Genomic DNA, 21,017 nt, shown 5'->3' with positions numbered 1-21,017 from the left:
TAAAAATAATCTGAACAACTAAGGTGTTTGGAATAGACTGACAATCAAGCCGTAGTCCTTAAAGTTTAGTCAAAAATGTACCTCGTTCGTCCTCCCTGACTGGTCTGCAACTGACAGAAGCCGCTCATGCGTGGTGGCGTGGTGGACTCCAAGATGCGTCAGTGCGAGATTCACATGAAACCACCGGAGAAGAACTGCTGCCGGATGTGGATGTCGAAGTTCCCCACCCGCTCCAAGCGCATCGACGTCATCTCCCGCATCACCTTCCCACTCGTCTTCGCGCTCTTCAATCTCGCTTACTGGTAAGTTTTGCTGATGCTGTGTGCTGCTAAATTAAGTTGATAGAACTTCATCTGTGTGCAGTTTTCGACATTGCAAAAAAATTTTATTCTTGACCATAATTTCGACTAAATTCATCAAAATAGCCTATAGCAGTCTTTCCCAAAGGGAGGGTTTGTCCATAACCACCACATGGGCAGACGGGTTGATAATGGCAGTAGCTAGTAGTAGTAGCATCGAGGTTGCTGCTGTCCGTTTTCTATTAAAATATATATATATAGATATATTTCCATTGTCACAACGCGGCTCAGGAAATGCCTGAGGATCCCTTTTACACGATCCAGTATAATTATTTCGATAGAAAAACGAACGAAGTTGTTTTAATATAGCTGCAATACTCTTAACGGGTTAGCCCGCTACCATCTTAGAATGCTTCATCACTTACCCTAGCAAAGTTTTCATTGAAGGGCTAACTTACTGTGCAGTGTAATACAAAAAAAAATAGAAATTAATTTCCTTCTTGAACTGTTAAAAACAAACTGCAAAAGGGAAAACTCATTTGGCCTCTTTGGAAACGTGGCATACAAAATATCTTTCCGATGTCACAGCGGAAAGACAAACTGTATAAAAAAAAAATTTACAAAAAAACCAACTTGTAGAAAACTACTAGATGTAGAACATCGTTTTCCCTTATGCAACGTGTAAATGAAAACCGAAATAATACATCACGGGCTTTAATCAACAGCAACAGCATTTAAGTGAACCACCTAAAAGAAATCAGATAAAGTGAAAGAAATCATCATAAAAGTGTATTCATTCATTCATTCATTCATTCATCACATGCTAAATTAAAATCAAGTGACTCCAGTCACTTTATTAGGAACGCGTCGCGTAGCGTAGGTACTATGCGCGTGTCGGTATTTTATCTATTATAGGGTTGTCATAAGTAAACACTTAGAATGTTTTGAATTCGTTTGTATGGAAATATAAATATGTTTCTTTTGATTTAATATGTTTACAATATTCCTTATGAAATATACTCGTACTTATGCATCCTTCAATATTATTTCGTAATTCGGTTACACGTTGTATAGAGTAGCAAGGGAAGTAAGTACCAGTAATTTTCTACATTTTTCTTGGCACCATCTTAAAAATTTTGTAAATTTTTTTCTTGCTTTTTAGTTGTATGACATAGTCGGTTAAAAGATATGCCGCGATTATTGAGAATGCCCATAAGGGGCTTCACCCCTGCAGTTATGATATCGTGCCTAAGGTGTAGAGTAACTAAACCGGGCCTGCTTTAAGTTCGAAATGTTTAAGAGCGCACATCGTTCCGCAGGTCCACCTACCTATTCCGTGATGAGGATGAGGAGAAGTGATTCTCCTTGTCCACCGAGGGCGGCTCGGATATGGCGCGCCTCTACGTCGCCGTGCTCGCGCCCTACACGCTGTTTGCGCTCATCTACGTGATATTCCTGCGCCCGCGCAACCAGCCGCCGCAAGTCGCCCTCGCGCGCCAACCCCGCCGCTCCACCCGCACTCCGCGCTGCCGGCGACTCTAATGCCCGTTTTCACTAAACTTAGGCATCGTCTAAATAGAATGCCTAATGCTTAGGTGATACGCAGATAAAAACGTTTCATCAACTCTTACATGAAGCCTAACGACGTTAGGAGTCACCTAAAGTTAGGACATCTAGGGAACTCGTAAACTGACACTTGGCAGACGAAAAAAAATTAAATTCGGTTTTTTTTATAACCTTAAAAACATACGAAAAAAAAATTTGATAATGCAAACACAAAATAACAGGCCTTGTGGCAAGAATTATAGACAAGTTCAGTTAGGTTATGAGTTGCCTAGTGAAAGTCGATTGGTGAATGGTAAATGTCTGCATAGGAATCTCCTTTAATAAAGCGTTTACTTACGTACCCATTGCCTTGTTCGTCTTTAGTGAAAACGGGCATAAGAGTCTTCATTCTTAGGCACTATATTTGGCAGCGGTCCGCTCCACTCTAAAACACTGCCTTCTATTATTAACACACTAGACTGGTTGTCAGAGGTCAGCTTATATTTTGTTCCGATCTAAATCGCATACGAATGTTTCTGGACGTTATAATACAGTATTTTAGCAGTCCAATTTTAGGTCCTTGGAAACTCGTATTCAAACGCCAAAATTGCGGCAATAAATTTGAGACAAAAACAAAGTGACATAAGCTTGTCCAGTGCTAATAATAGAAAACTGTGCTCCAAAATAATGTATTCTCACGTCGTGAATGTAAGAAACCAAAAAGATCGTTGAAGAATGTTACTGTAAAGTATTTCCGAACGTCCCAAAAATCAGTGTGACTCCAATGGTTGCAGTCAAACACACTGAATGCGAAATCCACGCCGATCCATGCCTTGCTGCTCATGCAATGACACAAGTATCCATTTTGAGTTCAGTTTGTCAGTCAAAAATGTGGACTGGCTCGGTATCGAGCAGGGATCGTGAGTGTGATACAAATTTGCGCGTTCGACGATGTGGTGCGCTGCTAAATAGAGTGCCCGTGAATTGCCACTTTGACAAGTCTGCTCTGGTGCAGGCAATGTAGCACTCCACTTGTTAGATGCTCCTCTCGCGATAGTTATAACATTTTGAGTAGCGTATAAACCGTTTCATATTATCAGAGCTTGATTTGAAATCGCATTTTACCTTCCAACCTCTCCTCTTCCCCTTCCCATACTCGACTTTTTGCGATCACTTCTATCATCTTACGAAGATCCCGCTTACGAAACTTCTTTAAACCCTCTCGTATCACATACCCTTTCCCCCTATATATACCCCTTCATGAAATCGAGCGTTTCTTTTATTCCAATATATCAAGCACTTTATACTATGATCATATTACCTTTATCACTATCCTAACTCTTCCATAAACACTCCATAAACACTCCATAAACTCAAATTGGTTATCATGGCTTGTAGAAGTGTTTCCTAGCTTCCCAATTCAAAATGCTTATAGAGTTTCTCCTAAATTTTGCGCTTAATACACCAAATACGAAAAGCATATCCCTATATGCATTAAGTAAACTATAAAATGTACTAGCGAGATACGGGAGCGACGCGGCTTGGACAGAATATTAGAAACACGTATTTAACACCCCACCCCACACGACATGTCGACTTTCGAAATGACAGGTACATTGTTGTTGTCAAGAAACCCTACTGAACACCTTCAAACTCGCGTCATACATTAACTATTGATTGATGGTGATAAGATATGCAAAATACTGGGATTTAATTAGACTCAACACGTAGTATCGTGTGGGGTTGCATGAGGTGTTGCATATGCGTTTTTACCTAATGTATTGTGTACCTACCCTCGTATTCATAAAAAATTAAACCGTTTCAACCGAAGGATGTTCCTTCTTCAAAAACCTCGTAATGTCTTTTGTGAGTCTTATACTTGACAAGTCTTATTATTGACAAATAATGGGTTGTACAAAGGCAACCAATAGAAAACTTGTTGGAAAAGTTACTGAATCGGGCGGCAGGTAAACTCATAATTTTTAAGGTGCATAAATTTTGCCACAGATATCTGAAGGTTATATTTATATTTAATTGGGATTCCCATTTGTAATATTCGATATCTGAATCCATATGGAACGTATTAAATTTTTATGAAAGAGGCGGTAGTAAAAGATTATTATTTAAACACTATCACTGTACAAAACACAAATATTCATTGAAAATAAATTTTTGGACAATTTTACCAAGCGATTACTGAGCTACTTACTAGCTAGAGAATACTCTACCAATATGTGTGGATGTACCCTCACTGGTGCGTTTTCATCGTCATCTTATGTCTTCAATTGACACATCAACACTGTCAAAGTCAAACTTTGATTTTCCTTATATGTCCTATTATAGACATTTTGAAACGTATACCGTCTCCATTTGTCATGATAAATATAAGTTAATACTTATGTTTTTATACCGTTTAGATAACACAGATGCAAGTTGAAGGTGAAAGTGCAAAAGTTTGGCCACTCCGTACCTATAGAATATACCTAATAAATGTTTAAATGTTTTAATTACACTAACAATAATAAACGTACTATGCACATTCTAATAGACAAATATTCGATGATTAATGTGCTATTTATAACGATGCGAGACGTATGGGTGCGTTACCCTGCGACTAAATGTAGTTACTACCTAAAACATGCTCTATATGGATATATTTTATATATATAATACAACTGGTGTATCTATGAAATGCTGGCAATAAAGTAAAAAAAAGAGAATTTATTTCGTTTTGTAAGTTTTATAGCAATTAGTTGGTTGCCCAATATGTTAAATTTTTATCAACGTTAATATTATAAAAATATACTTTCATCAGAGATTTCATATCATCTCAGCAATTTTTATTTTGTTTTTAAAAGGGTAAACCAATTTTGAGATGAACAGGTGAATTAAAAAACAAAGAAAATTCATAATTTGTATTGACCTTACAAGAAAGAAGGTTTAAAATTCGGTGTATTTTTTGAATGAAACACCAATGACTTTTTAATATTTAATACTCTTTATACTAGCATTTTCCTAAATAACCCTGTATGCTATAAAAACTATACATTATTGACTCTAGATGATAAGTTTCATTTTACCTCAGTAAGTAAATGTTTACAGTAAACCGGAATAATTAATTTATCTAGGGAAATCACATTTACGCAACTGTACGCATCGTTTCGCATCGCATTAGTTAATAGTATAATAAATGTTTAGAATACGAAATACTAATAAATGATGTCAGTCGGCCGTTTGTAGATGAAAATAAGACAGTTTCGCTTTATCACTTCGAGGTACTGCGATAATCTTTAGAAATTAGGTACGCGAAAGTAATACCTCGTTTGCGGTAAGTCGAATACAGTGAATGTAGTACAACATAAATATTTCAATATCGGAAATATACGAGTACTTTTTTATAAAACTGCGTAAACGGCTATAAAGAGAGCAACCCAGGGCACGCAAGATACGCCCTATGTACTAACTTAGGCAAAGGTGTTAAGACTCAATGTGCCTTTTAGTTACAACCAACCAAGCCTACGTATTGTTAAAATGATACTTGGCGGCAGAAATAACGAATAAGTATTTCCCTGGACGAGCTCTGTCACAAAAAGCTGTAGTACGAAAACCTTTGTTTAAACCATTACAATGAGGCAAGGCTAAAAGAAAAAACAGTCGCTGCGATTGTAATGCGTATACGTGTTGAAGTAGCATGGGATGATATTATTATCTCTCGATGTACCCGAATTCATGCGCGACACATAACACATTGTACTTCCTAACTTTCAGCGTGACTCTCACATGATTTACAACGTGCAAATGAAAACCGAAATATTACTTCACCGGCTTTAGTAGTACATTATTAACTGTCTGTGAGATTTATCTGCGAAACCAGAATGCTAATAGTTTTTGAGTCAACCACTGCCATAATTTTTACTGAAAGAAATCAGATACAGACTCCTGTCACTTTACAGGCACTGCGCGCGTGTCGGTCTTTTATCTTAAATAGGGCTGTCACAAATAAGCACTTAGAATGTTTTTGGTTAGTTTTAATGGGAAAATAAATATGCTTCTTTCTATTTAATATATTTAGAGGGTGATTCCTTATGAAATATACTTGTGCACACTACAACAGTATTTCGTAATTCGGTTACACGTTGTAATTGGGATGGGATAAGGGATTTCCAAGAGAGCGGTGATAGCCTAGTGGTTAAGGCATCGGTGGTAAAGGGATCAGGGATCGACTTTGAACGTGTTTTTTTAACAATTTCCACGTATGTTTCCGATTATTGAACATATAATGAAATAGTTAAATTATACCTAAAGTAATATACAAACATCTTTATATGTTAGATAAACACTCGCAAATATTATGGGAACGAGCGCTAGGATGTATAAATCGCGACGCAACGTCATAATTGCATAAATCTTTTAATAATAATTATTTTACATATGACCGTTGCAGTATCTGCGTCCGGGAATTTCCTTGATATAAAATATACAGAATGCAGGATTATTGCAATGTTAATTAGTTTCAGTGCGGTTCCCCCTAGTGTGCGTGAACCTTTAGTGCAGAGCATCATTAAAAAAAATCTCTTAAAAGTCATTAACTACTTAGTTTTAGGATATGAATGCGTTGATGCAGTGAATTTTTCAACTTTACAACTTTACAACCTAGAAGTCTTGAAGCTTACGAGAAATAATCTTCTTCGTATCTTCTCTATCAAAAGTTCTTTATCGTTAACTGACTTCTTAAAAAGGTGGAGGTTGACAATTAGGAGCGTTGTTTTATTTCTTTACTATAGGTATATTAATTATTTATTTATTACCCATCTTACATTGCTGTCAGACAAAGTTATCCTAATGTGGCATGTTATGAAAATTTGAATAATATATACGAGTATAACTATATTGTGTATGATAAAATCCAAATCGCTATATTTGTGAGTTCCCTCAGAGTGCAACAAAATAAATCCGTCTTCATGGTAATCACATTGAGGGTACGGAGTTTTATAGTTATTTGCAATCGGTTTTGGCCCAGTGCTTACAGCTTCGGCATCCCTTTTAGGGAAACTGGTTTCGATCCCAGACCGGCAACTCAAATTTTCCGGAGTTTTGCACGTACTCGTAAATATCGCGTGTAATAAAATGCAATTAAATATCGCGTGATTTAACGGTGAAGGATAACATCGTGAGGAAACCTGCATGCCTGAGAGTTCTCCATAATGTTCTTAGAGCGTGTGGAGTCTTCCAATCATTCTAATTCTAAGAGCTCCCGTGCTCTGTAGTGGGCCGGTAATATTGATGATAAATAGATTTAGAATTTTAATGAATAGGTATTATTGTAATGAGTTGCAACAATGAATAAGAAATGATAAGAAAAGTCCGAGACTTTGAGTATTATCGGACAATAATGGATTGGAAATTTAATTTAATTTAGGCAGCCAATGACTTAATCTATGAGATTGCAAAATGGTTATTCTGCTGAAATAAAAGTCCGAAAGGTTGTAAGTTGAAAAATAAACTGAAAAATGTAGGCGATGAAAGTGTAAATAACAGCCTACTCTACACCTGTGTCGCTCACTGTACAGTAAACTATATATTATACTACTATTGTAATATGTTATAGCACTGTAAGGTTTTATCTAAAGTCAAGCTAACAAGATGAGGTAAAGAATGTTGAGACACTTTGACGTTACTTGCGTGCAAGAGATAATGGCACTTGGCAGTTAAACTATAGAATTAAAAACATTAAATCAACGCTATTTTTTTTTTTAGATTCAGAAGTCTAGCTATCTTAGCCGGACGTCCCAGTGTCGGTTCTTGGTATCAGACAATTTCAGGAATTAATATTTCTAGATTGTGTCTTAATTTTGTCTGTCTTAGTTTTGAAGTCACGTAAAAACCCAAACTCCTAAATACCCATATTTAAAAACTGCCAGACCCTTAACGATTAGTTAACTAATATCTCAGACTACATAATTACTTACAATAAGATTGCAATCAATTTAATTTAAAAGAAAAATCTATTTCTTTGTCTAATGGTTGATCGACGAATATACCTCCTTCGATGACCAATACTTAAAGAAAACTACATAAGGCATATATAGTATCTATGCCTTTCTTAATTAAAATTTTAAACTTGTTGTACACGAATCTCTAAGTTTAACTTATTTGGCTGGTCTAGAAATATTGCTATCATAGCGGGAAAATTGTGAAAAGGATAACACTACTTAAAGACCAATACATTTGCGTACAACATAATAATTTTCCCCATGTCTCCTTCTTACCTACCAGATGGAAGACCTAAAACAATTCTCTTGCATGCAATAAAGTTACCTGTGCGCATGTTTTATCGTGTTTCGTTAGCCTTACAACAGTTTATTTCTCTCGGAAGTCACTATTTGTCACAATATTTATATTTAAGTGTATGTATTTATAAATCACAGTATGGTTGTTTTAAAGTTTAAGAAACAACGGTGTAGTTGCGAGTATGTTAGTGTAATAAGGTTACAGGAATTAACGGAATGAAATACTAGGATAAAGATGAAATGTGTATAAACTGTTGGATTAATTAAAAAACCGCATTTAAAGCCTATCTGCATGTATTATGCGAGACTTAAATGAATAGGTGAAACTTTTAAATCTCGCCTTTTTTATATATGGCTAAAAATGGTGGAGCATCAATTCAATTAAATGGAATTATAAGCAAGAACGATTAAAAATAGTGGACTATTTTTAATTTAGAACATCTTTTGAATTGGTATCAAAATTAAAGTCGAGCTCATCACTCAACTTCGGTTTTCTGATGCTATGATCGTGACGATAGAGACTCTGACAATGCTCAATGACCTAAGCTAGCTTTCCCAACTGGTAGGCCAAGGAATTAGCACGAGCAGAATTGTCTAGTTCCATTACACCCAGTAATCGTTGAAAACTCTCTGCGCACTCGAAATTGTAGACAGAGCATATATCCCTATGCTTCATATACTTCACTTCCCTATATACTTTCCTTGGGGGGCGGCCGAGTTCGAATCCCAGCACGCACCTCCAACTTTTCCAAGTTATGTGCGTTTTAAGTGATTCAAATATCCCTTGCTTCAAAGTTCAACGGTGAAGGAAAACACCGCGACGAAACCTGCATGCCTGAGAGTTCTACATTATGTTCTCAAAGGTGTGTGGAGCCTACCAATCCGCACTGCCAGCGTGGTGCACTACGGCCTTAACCCCTTCTCTCTGTGGGAAGACACCCGTTCCCCTGTAGTGGGCTGATATGATGATGATGATGATGATATATCCGTGGCGTGGCTCAAAGGCGTGTTAAGTACTGACCGGCACTGGGCCATCTTGGTTGACCACAGCCTATACACTTCTCATTACAGAAGAAAATCGTGCCCTTTAGTGGACAGGTGACAGCCACACAAACACAAGGTCCAGTTAGGTAGGTCCATTGAACTTGTGATGTATGGTGGTGGGCGATGGAGAAGCGTCTCGACATCTCGTCGGAAATTCCTCAGTGCCTACAGACAGTGCAAACAGTGCGTGTTTTCTTGATGACTTGTGGCTCCAAAACGTGGTCGCTAACTATGGGCCTCGTAAAAAGATTCAGGGTCACTCAGCGGCGATGAGGCGATGGGGCTATGCTCGAAGTATCTCCACGTGGTCAAATCAGAAATGAAGAGATCCGTAGACCAGAATTACCGACATAGCTCAACGAGTCGCTAAGCTGAAGTTGGGATCCCAAGGTGCCCCAGTGGCGACCTCGACTGTAAAGCGCAGTGTTTGAAGACAAGTTGGGCAAATGACCTAAACGAGTCGCAGGGAGTTCAGTAGATTAATCTTCTTTTATAAAAAAAAAAACGTGCCTCCGTATTGGGGCGGAGTAGAATACAAACCCCAATCCCACGTCGGGAGACCAGGGTGTCGTAAGAGGCGACAGAACCCGACTGGTGGAAGGGCCGCGGGGCCCGCCTGGCGAGATACCACCCTCCTGCTTAAGTCTACCGATCGGTTAGTGACATTCGGCAGGTTGCAGGAGTGCCAGTTAGGTTTGATTTTATACCACGCGGGGAGAACCGTATTCGGCGTTTCTTGTCAAACTCCACACGACATTCTATGTAAGTCAAAGTAGGTAGGTCAAATCTACTTAGTGATGGTTTCGGAATGCTTTTTTGATACATCTTTTTCTTTCCTGGCGACTATTATTTACTTTTACTTTACTGTTACTCTCTCTACTCTCTGAAAATCATTATTAATATTTATTTTGAGATATTTTAATTTTTAAAAGAAAAACGGTAATGGATCATATTTGCAAAAGTTATTTTGGATAGTGGGATGTTTATCGAGCTGGTTTCGATCGCGGATTTAAAAGTAGTGGTTGTCGTGTGGAAGCAGGCAAAAACATCCGAGGCATAAAGCATAATAGATGGAAACCTTCTTTTTTAGCAATAAGTAATTTTAAGGTAATTTTAAGATAACATTAAGACCGCACAATTTTATGTACTTTATTAGTGTGGCTGCGAAGTGGCCAACTCTGCAGCCATGCTGGTTATTGAAAATTGACTAAGTCGATAGAAATTTAATTTTAAGAAATCGAGCATTCGACTTTAGAGATTGTGTTTGATATTAACTTTGTCGTTCAGACGAACTTCATATTCAACATTATCTCCTACAACGACGGGTAAACGCACAAAATATTTTCGAGTTCCAAAGCGATTGATAAAATGTATCGTTTTATGTTAACATCTGACTATTAGTGGATTGCTTTAAGACGCGGGCAACGACCAGTTTTGGGTACTGATAATTTTTGGTGATTTCAAATTTAGACGATGCATTATCATATCTGCGTTTGGAGTTTTATCAGTTTAAACACAGAGTTAAACTACGATTTTGATCTCCGCCGCTTCTTATTTGTAAATAGTTGCTGTGTGCTTTAAGTTATTAAGTTGGTTATGATCTTACTCGCGACTTTCCATTCCGATATATTTTTTTTGAAATATGTAAGATGGATTTTGCACTAAGGTCGTCAGCCCAAACAAGGAGATCATCCTCCTAGTTTCTTTGGCGCTTATTTTATACTCTAACGTCACTTGTGTTTTTCAAATCATCAAACAATAGATAGATTATTTTCAATTATTTTTAGTTTCAGAAAAAGTTTGCTTTCGAACGCTGATATCAAGACTTTTTATCGATTTAGGCAAATTTCGATAGTCGGTGCCTTATGATTTAACAACAAAATATTAATAATAAAAAAAATAATAATTAAATTATTAATTATTATTTTTGGGCGATTAAACGCATGAAATGATACAATCTTAGGTATGCGGTACCTATTATATAAAACAACATTTACGTTGATAATAACGTAGAACGTACTATTTACTAGAATGAGGGAAAAAAAACAATGAATTAAATCGATGATTAAGTAACTTGTTGTTAGTAAATTTAACTGAGACGGCCAGTGTACTCGAACTACTAACAAATAAACGATGATTAAGTTTACTGAACTAGACCACAAGCAAAGAATAATGTCCAAAGCATTAAAACAATCATGCTGTGATAAACAATAGGTTACTAAGTACATATTTCAATGTATTATAATATTATATCACTATTGCTGTGTTCGGTTATAATAAAATATTTTAAATTTAAGGTTATCCTATTTTGGAAGACATTTTATTTTCCGTTGTGATTCTTGCTCATTTTTATCTTTCCGTCCCTTTATTTGGCAAATTGTGTTTGAATTTAGTGGAAACAATATTCCGTAAAAATTACGCGTCTCGTACTATTTTGATCATTTAAAATACTATGATTGAATATGACTTAAAATGCATAGCGGTTCGAATGTGTGTGTCCATTCTTATTGTATGAAATGCTGCAGTGGTTTCTATGAAGTGTTCTAATTTACGAATCCGTGAAAGATCACGGATTCGTAAATTAGAACACTTCAGATCTAAAGAGTTGTTAGAGCACAATGTTCGGCTCAGTAAAGAAACTTAAAACGCCATTCGTGTACATAGGTTATTCGTCATGATTATACAACTGTAATGGATTCTTCTATAAATCTGATGGGTAAAATTAACAAGGGGTGCCACTGGGCTGACTGTTACCAATGGACTGGCTGTCTTTAAACAAATGACAGTTGAAATCTTGTCCCCATTTGACATACGGTCGTTTCTGGTACTAGTGTTTTTAAATTTTAGTTCCATAGACACACGTATCACACTTAACAACTTATAGCGCCAAAATGGCGTCAATCTATTGGGGACATAAAAAAGTGACAACAGCCATGTCCAGTGATGATAGATAATAGATGGCTAGGTTACTAATAAACGGTCTCAGATGAATGGAATGTAAAGTAAATGTTAAACGATTACGTTTACGTTGCGCGAGTTATTTAAGGGAGGCGAAGGTCATAGACTATAATTTTAACCATGCTGATTTCTATAAAAAATAACAAAGAATCCTGGCAGACCTACCTTTATAGTCAAGCAGTGGCGTGCATAAAGGATATGCACAGGGTATGCAGGTATTATGAAATGAAGAAAATCTCCAGTACAAGTTATAAAAAACTTAAGGATAGCCATTTTTAGAGTTATAAAAAGCCTGCCTTTAAGTAATTATAAGTCGTACTGGAGATTTTCTTTATATTATATCATCCGTATACCCTGTGCATACCCTCTATGCACGCCACTGTAGTCAAGTGGCAATTTACGACCATGCTGCTAATGCTAATATGACATTAAAAGTCATCATAGAATGCTCAAAATTATTTAATTTAAGTCAGATTAAACGCGTAATACAATTTCTAAATAATCAAACATAATATATAGCACACAAATACTTGATTAAAACATTATATCATAGGCTAACGAAACTCTAGCGTTAGTTAATAATTTTCATCACATAAAATCTCACTTTATTTGATGCAATAAATGTAAACAAGCAGGTGTCAACTGTTTTAATCATAGTTCTTGTCGTCCGAGAAGTGGTATTTAAATATCCAGGAGGCTAAGGTTTTTTGACATTAATACATTGTTTTACTCGTCTGTGCTTGAAAACGATACTCGTATCATTTTTAGAACCAGAGTCGTTTTGTCCTGATCTGACATCTTAAAATAAGACCAACCGTAATTTTTTGTCAAGAAGACGGCAAATTTAAATCGGCAACTGCACGACGTCGTGGCAACTGTGAGTTGCTAAATGTCAAAAAATATAGCATATCTAACCCCAGAGTTATAGTGTCCTGTAGTCGAAATATACTATACTATTTATCTCTAAATGTTTTAGATATATATGTCCTTTTAGATATTCTTGGGCTGTGATGAAGTATATGTGTCAGACATTTCGAAAAGTTTTTTTCTTTTTCAATTTTTCTCATTTTAATATAATATACGGGCAACAAAAATGATGATAACTTCCTGGTTGGTTAATACTGGTTACATTTATCTGAAAAGAAAAAATAGGTCAATTAATTATACTTTATTTTAAAAAAACTTCGTCGACATATCGATAAAGTCATCCAAATCAAACTTATTGAAACAATCGTTTAATTATAAACTCACATCAAAAAAGGGCATCAGCAGTGTGGGTTTATGGCGTGAAAGCAATTATCGAGACAAAAGCAGACAGGAAATTTTTGATTAGTTAGATTCAAAAGTTTTTTTTTAAATAATAAAACTTACTTTGGGAATACATTTATATTTATTTTGGAATTTTTGGCATAGTGATGACATATTACGGAGCTGGTATTCTCCAAGTGTAGTATAAAAAATCCAACTAATCAAAAATAAGTCGCTCTCGCCCTGGTTTCCTTCCTTTATGTATATCGCTAAAGTAAATCATCGTTTTATGTATCGAAATAGATATATCAGGGGGATAACTGTTTTAGACTTAATGTTGCCATTGTCAAACCTTCTACTAAAAACATGCAATTGATAAATACATTATCAAACATTATATGTACCTAGATTTAATATAATTAGAGTTTTATTTACCTATGTTTAAACTTTAAATGGAATGTTGTATTCGGAAAGGCAAAAAAGGGATTTTAATAAAATTATACCTATCGTTTTCTTAGTTTTATTTGAACAAAATTTCCTTTTAACTATCTTTAAACCGAAGCGGTGATAGCCCAGTGGCGTGTCAGTTTTCCGACCTGGGGACCAAGTTCGATTCACAACACCCATCTCTAACTTGACGGAGTTATTCGTGCTCTTAATTAGCTTGCTTTAAAAGGGAAAATATCGTTAGGAAACATGCTTGCCGGAGAGTTTTCATAACTAAAGATTTTAAACTAAGATTACATTTCTCAATTTTTTTTTATGAAATTACAAATAAAAGTTGCATGGATCGTGGTCTCGACGGACTCGGGATACGATCCATGCAAAGGGCAAGCCCTCATAAGAAGGCTCAGAATCACTCAGTGGGCGACGGAGAGAGATAATCTCGTAGTATCTCAACGTGCTCAAATCACAAATGAGAAGATCCGTAACAGAACCAGAGTTACCGACATAGCTCAACGAAGCGGAAGTGGCAATCGGAGAACGGATGGACGGTGGGGTCCCAAGGTGCTGTAATGGCGGCCCGCACTGGTAAGCGCAGCATTGGTCGACCCCCAATGAGGTGGGCAGACGACATCAAGCGCTTTGCAGAGAGCCTCTGGACGTAAGCGGGACAAAACCGAGGAATTTGGATATCCCTAAAAAGACCTTTTTCGAGCAGTCGACGTTTATCGGTTTGTATGATGATGATGATGATAATTGAACCGTTCAACTTTTTCTAAGAAAAGTCTTCATAACGTTCTCAAATTCAATTCTTTTATTTGCATAACACATTGTTGACACGTAATGACATGGAAATCTTAATTTAATTTAAACAAATTATTTTATATAATAACTAAAAAACATCAAAATAGTATTAATAACAAAGGCGTGCGTAGTCTACCAAGCCGCACTTGGCCAGCGTATTGGACTACGGCCCTTCTGCTGAGAGAAGACTCGTTCCCTATCAGTGGCGTGCACTGGGTTTCTTACCAGGGTATGCATACAGCAGGAAAATTGCATAAAACGGTAAAAATCCTCCTCCTATACGAGCTATATTTCAATTTTAGGGTAAGCAGTGCTTTTGTGCATGTATGAAGTGCACGCCACTGTTCCCTATAATAAACCGGTAATTGGGTCATAACGATAATGATGATCTTTGGACATAGTTTTCCCAAGTCCGAAATACCTCCCATATATAAGCTAAGACCTGCTGCTCCAAAATGGGTTGATGGGTTTAAATATATATCTATATATATATTTTAATGTATATATAATAGGTACTACTAGTTTATTTTAGGTTATATTTATATTTTAAAGAAACAATATATACTATAATAAAGTTTAATATTTATAGTAATAAAAAAAAAAAAAAAGTAGGTACTTCAGCATTTCATCATCATGAACTAGCGTCCCACTGAGAAATGGTTTTAGAGCTATGCTCCACCACGCTGTTCCAGCTCCAGTGCGGGTTTGTGGGCTATTGTGGTGAGGTGGATATTATTTTATGCTAGTGAATAGCCGAGACCGATTGCTTAAATTGCTCTCTTTTCTCAACTCCGGGCTGGTTGGTGATGCAGTCAAAGACGCTAACGGGCTAACCTGTTAGAGGTTAGGCAGTTATATTAAGCGAAATTGTACAGGAACGCTAAAAAAGCTTAGCGGCACGTCTGTGTCGGTAGGGTGGTTACTAGCCACGGTGGTCTCCCACCAGAACCGAGCAGTGGAAATTCAAAAATTATTAATCCCTATTTTTCCCGCTCGGGATTGAAGAGGTGAAAACGCACTTACCTAAATCCTGTGTCAAGCCATGGGTCGTTTACTGCAGCAGCTGTTCATCAAGGTTAATGGCGATCTCATCATCTCTAGAACGCTTTCCCCACCCAGAAGAGAACGTCAGCTGGGCCTCAGAAACAGCGAACAGGTTCGCAGCTGCGAATACCAGAAAGAGCGCAATGCGTTTTACAAAACGTTTGATGTCAGCCATGTTGACGATATGAAGACAGATCTTGGAATGAACTGCTCCCGAAAGCCTGCGTTTTTATATAATTCCCTACAGTTTACCACTATTTAAAACCACTTGTTTTAAAAATACATACGATTTTCGCTGTAAATTGTGATGTAATAAGATTGGTAATTCCGTAAAGGCATTTGGGGTATCTGCGGAGTGGATGCGTTGTTCACAATTAACTTACGGCGCTTGGCGCCCCAAATCAAGTGAAGACATAGTAAAGTTTGTAAATTAATTGTTCTGGTAGTTTTCCTAAGAGAAAGCTTCAAGCTTTCTTGTGAATTTCTGATTCGCATCCAAATTAGTAAATGCAGAAATTAATGTTTTAAACTTAACTGGTGCAGTAAACTTTAATGAATAGGTAATGCTTAGAGTTACCTACTGTGCTTAGATCGGATAGATTGAAGAGTCTATCCATGATCGACTATAAACAAATCTAAGCCTTAACAGTCTAGGGGTATGCATGTTCGAATATGCAACACGAGTTTTCAAGAATGTGATAATCATTAGAAAAATCCACCTACTCGCATCGGAGCAGCGTTGTGACTCGTGGGTCAAAGCTCTCATTCCCTCATCATCCCTCTTTTTACTAAAAATAGGTTACGTTTCAATCGGATGCCTAGTAATTTAGGTAAGAAGAAAAACACTAACGAACTTTTATGTGATGTCTAACGAAGTAAGCCGCCGTCTAAAGTTACGACACCGATACTGAAAAACGTAAAGTTTAGGAGACTCGTAAGCTGACACGTCTTGACATACCTATGATAAAAATATAAATTCTGTTTTTTTAAAAACCTTAAATCCATCCAGATATTGTGGCAAAACCAATGACAAGTTAGGTTATATAAGATGCCCAGTGAAAATCTATTTATTTATTTATTATTAAGACACACCAGCAATTAATTGTAACTCCATTCATAAAAAAATTAAATTATGTGTCACAATTACAAATTCTGTCTAGTGCCATTACAATAATCAATTATAGGTGTATGTAGCAATATCGTTGTAATCTCCGGTCACATTATAAAAAAATAAAAATCAAAATAAGTATTTAACTAAAAACTATTAAAATCGATTGGTGAAATGTAAATGGCTAGGAATCTTCCTTGATTAGGCATTACTTACTTAGGTATTGCCTTGTCCATTGTTAGTGAAAACGGGCATAGCCCCATATTTATAACGCGACGTAACGACAGATAGTTGCTTACGCATTGTTTTGTATACTTCAACTGACGGCATCTGCAAATACCAAGACGTGACAAAACACTGCGTAACAACTCCAACGCTATTTCACGCTTATATACTGACCTACAACAGGGCACGGGTCTCCTTTAAGAATAAGAAGGGTTTAGAGCATAACAAACTACCTACATGAGTGTACAAGAATGGCAGCTGCCAGAGAAGAGTGGCGACGGATAGTCAAGCGTACCACAACACTTAAATGATGACCAGAGCAAATCGACTGAGAAGAAGATACCGTGGTCCAACACGCTGAACTCTTGCTAAGTGAGGATTGGTAGACACGCCTTGGGAACATTATTAAGAACTCTGTAGTATCAATATTTCCTCACGATGCTTTCCTTCACCATTAAAGAAAACAATTTTTTTTTTTTAAACGCACATAACTCCAAAAAATAACATATGTACGTTTCAGGGTTGTAACTCGGTCCCCCATACGTTTATGAATAAGGGGGTTAATAGTCGAAAGAGATAGATGAGGATTCTTAATCATATCAGCATATCAACCCATTAACGGCTCACTACAGGGCACGGTTCTCCTTCCAAAATGAGAAGGGTTGAGGCCCTAGACCACCACGCTGGCCCAGTGCGGATTGGTGGACTCCACACGCCTTTGAGAACTATGGAGCACCCTCAGGCATGTGCAGATTCCTCGATGGTTTCTTCACCGTTGAAGCAAGTGATATTTTAATTGGTTAAAACGCACACGTAGCCCTGTAATTTAATTTATTTGACTCCGCCTAAAGCTGTCGCCCAAACGACAAAATCGTGGCCCTTCGTGCAGAGATACGGAAAAACAATCGAGTAATTTTCCCTAAGACATATTTAATTGGAAAAACAAATTAATTTTAGTAGGCTTCTTTCGTTCCTTCGAGGTATATAAACGTCGTGTAGTCCAACTACTTCACCACAACTCAGTTTCATCTCCAAAGATTTATTTTACGAGACATTCAGATTTAAAAACGTAAATATGTATAAAGTTTTGTCCATAGTGTTAATGGTAGCTTGCTTCATTCTGGCGGTTCAAGCACAGTTGACATTCACGTCCAGTTGGGGGGGGAAAAGGTCCGTTGGACCCGCAATGTGCCGCAGTGATGAAGCCTACTCTAATATTTACAGAATGATTCAGGTAGGTAATTTCTTTTTCACACAACACGCTCGACAATGAATTTTTTGACTTTACTTAATGTTATTATTTCGACACATTTTGTATGTATGTACCTATTACTTTTGATAAATGACTAATTTTTTAATTTCATTAAAATATTCTTGTATTTTGACTTAACTGCTTATTTCCATTTCATTAGATTATTTTTACTATCGATATTATAATTTATATATTTTTGCGTTCAAATTGTGGTTGTAATTTCTTTTTTAATATTTTTTTTTATCTTTTTATTTCATATGATATGATTGTAAGTTGCACGCCAAATTAATGGTAATACACTGTTTACGTAAGACATTCCTTAACCCCTTTTACTATTGTCCTTAGTTTGCCTAAGTTTCCAGAGTCTTAAGTGTGAGATTTTCTTTAAAGGGCGCGATCTTGTGCACTCCTTCGATAAGATATACTTAAATCGAATAAGAAAAAAAACGAATAATTTTCACCCAATCGAATAAGTAAACGTAGGTAGAAAGTCACACACTACACTCCGGATATATTATGGAATTTGCTCAGGAATTTAGCTCTCGTTCTGCTTCCACTGTTTAAACATCGCATAGCAAGGCACTGAGCGGGTTTTTATTCCTGAAGCAAAAGCCATGCTTTCTTAATGGCCTCCAACGCGGGCGTTTATGATTAAACAGCTTGAACGCCGCTAAGGACGATATTCTGCCTGATCATGTAGCATAGGGAGAGAGATGCTGGGAATATACGTGCTCAAATCAGGAATACGGAGATTCGTAGAAGATTTAGAGTTGCGGACATGGATCAATGAGTCGCGAAGCTGAAGTTACCAACGTAGGGCGTAGGTGTTGAGCCTCATGTATTACACAGACAAATAAGCTTTTCAGACCGAAGCACATCAATACTGCTTGACAGCAGAAATAAGGCGGTAATAAGGTTCCCCTGACGAGCAGTCATAAAAACCTCTACTACTATATAAACCAGGTTGAACAAGCAACAACCTACGTCTTTTTAAAAAACTAAGTTCCTAAAACATAAGAAGTGCATAGAAAACGTTTGTTTATTCTTTTCAGAACGAAGCCGAGAGATTACTGCTGTGTCAAAAGCCTTAAAACTGTCATCCCAGAGGCATATCATCCCGAAACAAAAAGACGACGGCAGATGTCACCGATCATATCACCCAATTTTTATTTCGCACATGTATATTTTAATTGTTATTATATTTACCTAATCATTATGAAAAACTGTATCGAAGTTATAGGATAAGCACGAATAAATATTTTTGAATAATTTTACTTTTTGTTTCTTGGTGATCCTTTTAACGGACTTTAAAAAAGTTAGTATCTAACAACTATCAGAAGAGGGACCAAGTGCATTGCCAACCTGATATAAGTAGAAAAACATCGCTTATAAATAGAGCAACACTTCGCAGGCAGCGGCGTGCACTTCATACATGCACAAAAGCACTGCATACCCTAAAACTTTTAAATTACTCGAATAGGAGGACTATTTTTCCATTGTATGCCATCTTTCTGCTTTACGTCCCGACGACGACGTTTCTGCATTGACGGCCGATTGGCGCAGTGGGCAGCGACTCTGCTTTCTGAGTCAAATGCCGTGGGTTCGATTCCCACCACTGGTAAATGTTTGTGTGTTGAACAGGAATGTTTTTCAGTAGCTGTGTTTATATGTATTTTATAAGTATTTATGTATATTATTCATAAAAAAAAAAGTCAGCTTAGCACCCATAACACAAGTTAAGCTTACTTTAGGGCTAGATGGCGATTTGTGTATTGTCGTAGTGTATTTATTTATTATTATTTATTAAAATAAACATGGCGCCGTACTTCCCCGGATGAGCTCCGTCAGAAAAAGCTTTACTAGGTCCTATAAAATTAACAGCTACTGCGCATTTATATAAAAATAGCAATGCAGGTTCTTGGAGACGAGTGCCACGAGAAACGCATTGGGTATTTTTTATTTCTCTACAAGTTATCCCTCTAGTCTAGTGCTATCTTACCTGGTGGTAAGTAATAATCCAGATCGTCATCATCACATCAACCCATTACCGGCCCACAACAGAGCACGGCAGGGTGATTACGTATCTCGCGACAGGCTTGCGACAGGCGTAAATCTTGCAATCACTGCTGTCAAACGTCACTTTTGTTTATTTATTGTATGAAAAAGTGACGTTTGTATACATGTACCTACATGAAATGTGGTTGTGAAATGGAAAAATATTATTCAATCAAAAACTAAATATGATATGCATTTATTTATTTTATTTATTGTGTAAAAATATTATTTTTTGTATTATAATTTAGAGATGAATCTTATTATTTACTAGCTGATACCCACGACTTTGTTTGCGTGGTTAAGGTATTCCCGCAAAAACCGCTCTTATTTCCCGGGATAAAAGGTAGCCTATGTTCTTTTCCATGTCAATGGCTACATGCATGCCAAATTTCATCCAAATCTGTTCAGCCATTTTTCCGTGATTGAGTAACAAACATCCACACTTTCAAATTTTTAATATTAGTAGGATAGTAGGATTACCATCCTCTAATAAGGTACACAACTTCACACCAATTCACAACCACCGCATCCTCTGCATTATTTCAGTTTGTGCATTTTTGTGTGTAGGTCAATTTTAGCCATCTGCACAAAAAAAATATTCCTTTTCTTTCCCGGGTGACTAGAATTCGCCTCACACAGAATTTACTAATACTTGATTCAAAAATTCCCATGAAATATATCCCACCTTTGTGCAGTATATT

At 36.8% G+C, this 21,017-nt stretch overlaps 1 protein-coding gene and 1 long non-coding RNA gene across 13 annotated transcripts in view; one reads left to right on the top strand and one right to left on the bottom strand.

Annotated features, from left to right (window-relative positions):
- LOC120633865 (glutamate-gated chloride channel) overlaps positions 1–19,505 on the top strand; it is a 54,844-nt gene extending 35,339 nt beyond the window's left edge. For 7 of the 12 annotated variants that reach the window (XM_039904238.1, XM_039904237.1, XM_039904239.1 and 4 more), the window contains exons 10-11: positions 118–302; positions 1,619–3,294. In XM_039904238.1, the coding sequence (XP_039760172.1) occupies positions 118–302; positions 1,619–1,658 (225 nt within the window). In that variant the 3' untranslated portion in view covers positions 1,659–3,294. Of the gene's footprint in view, positions 1–117; positions 303–1,618; positions 3,295–19,313 lie in introns of those variants that run through there. The other 5 variants (XM_039904244.1, XM_039904245.1, XM_039904247.1 and 2 more) reach the window with 3 other exon arrangements.
- Positions 12,857–15,861, bottom strand: LOC120633867. The gene is made up of 2 exons (XR_005659207.1): positions 15,656–15,861; positions 12,857–13,271 (listed from the first exon to the last, which is right to left on the bottom strand). It is a non-coding gene; the product is annotated as an uncharacterized LOC120633867 (long non-coding RNA).
- Positions 19,506–21,017: the final 1,512 nt, after the last annotated feature.

The sequence above is a fragment of the Pararge aegeria genome, chromosome 22 (genome assembly GCF_905163445.1).
Source record: "Pararge aegeria chromosome 22, ilParAegt1.1, whole genome shotgun sequence".
NCBI lineage: Eukaryota > Metazoa > Arthropoda > Insecta > Lepidoptera > Nymphalidae > Pararge > Pararge aegeria.
This window is presented reverse-complemented; position numbering and strand designations above follow the sequence as displayed.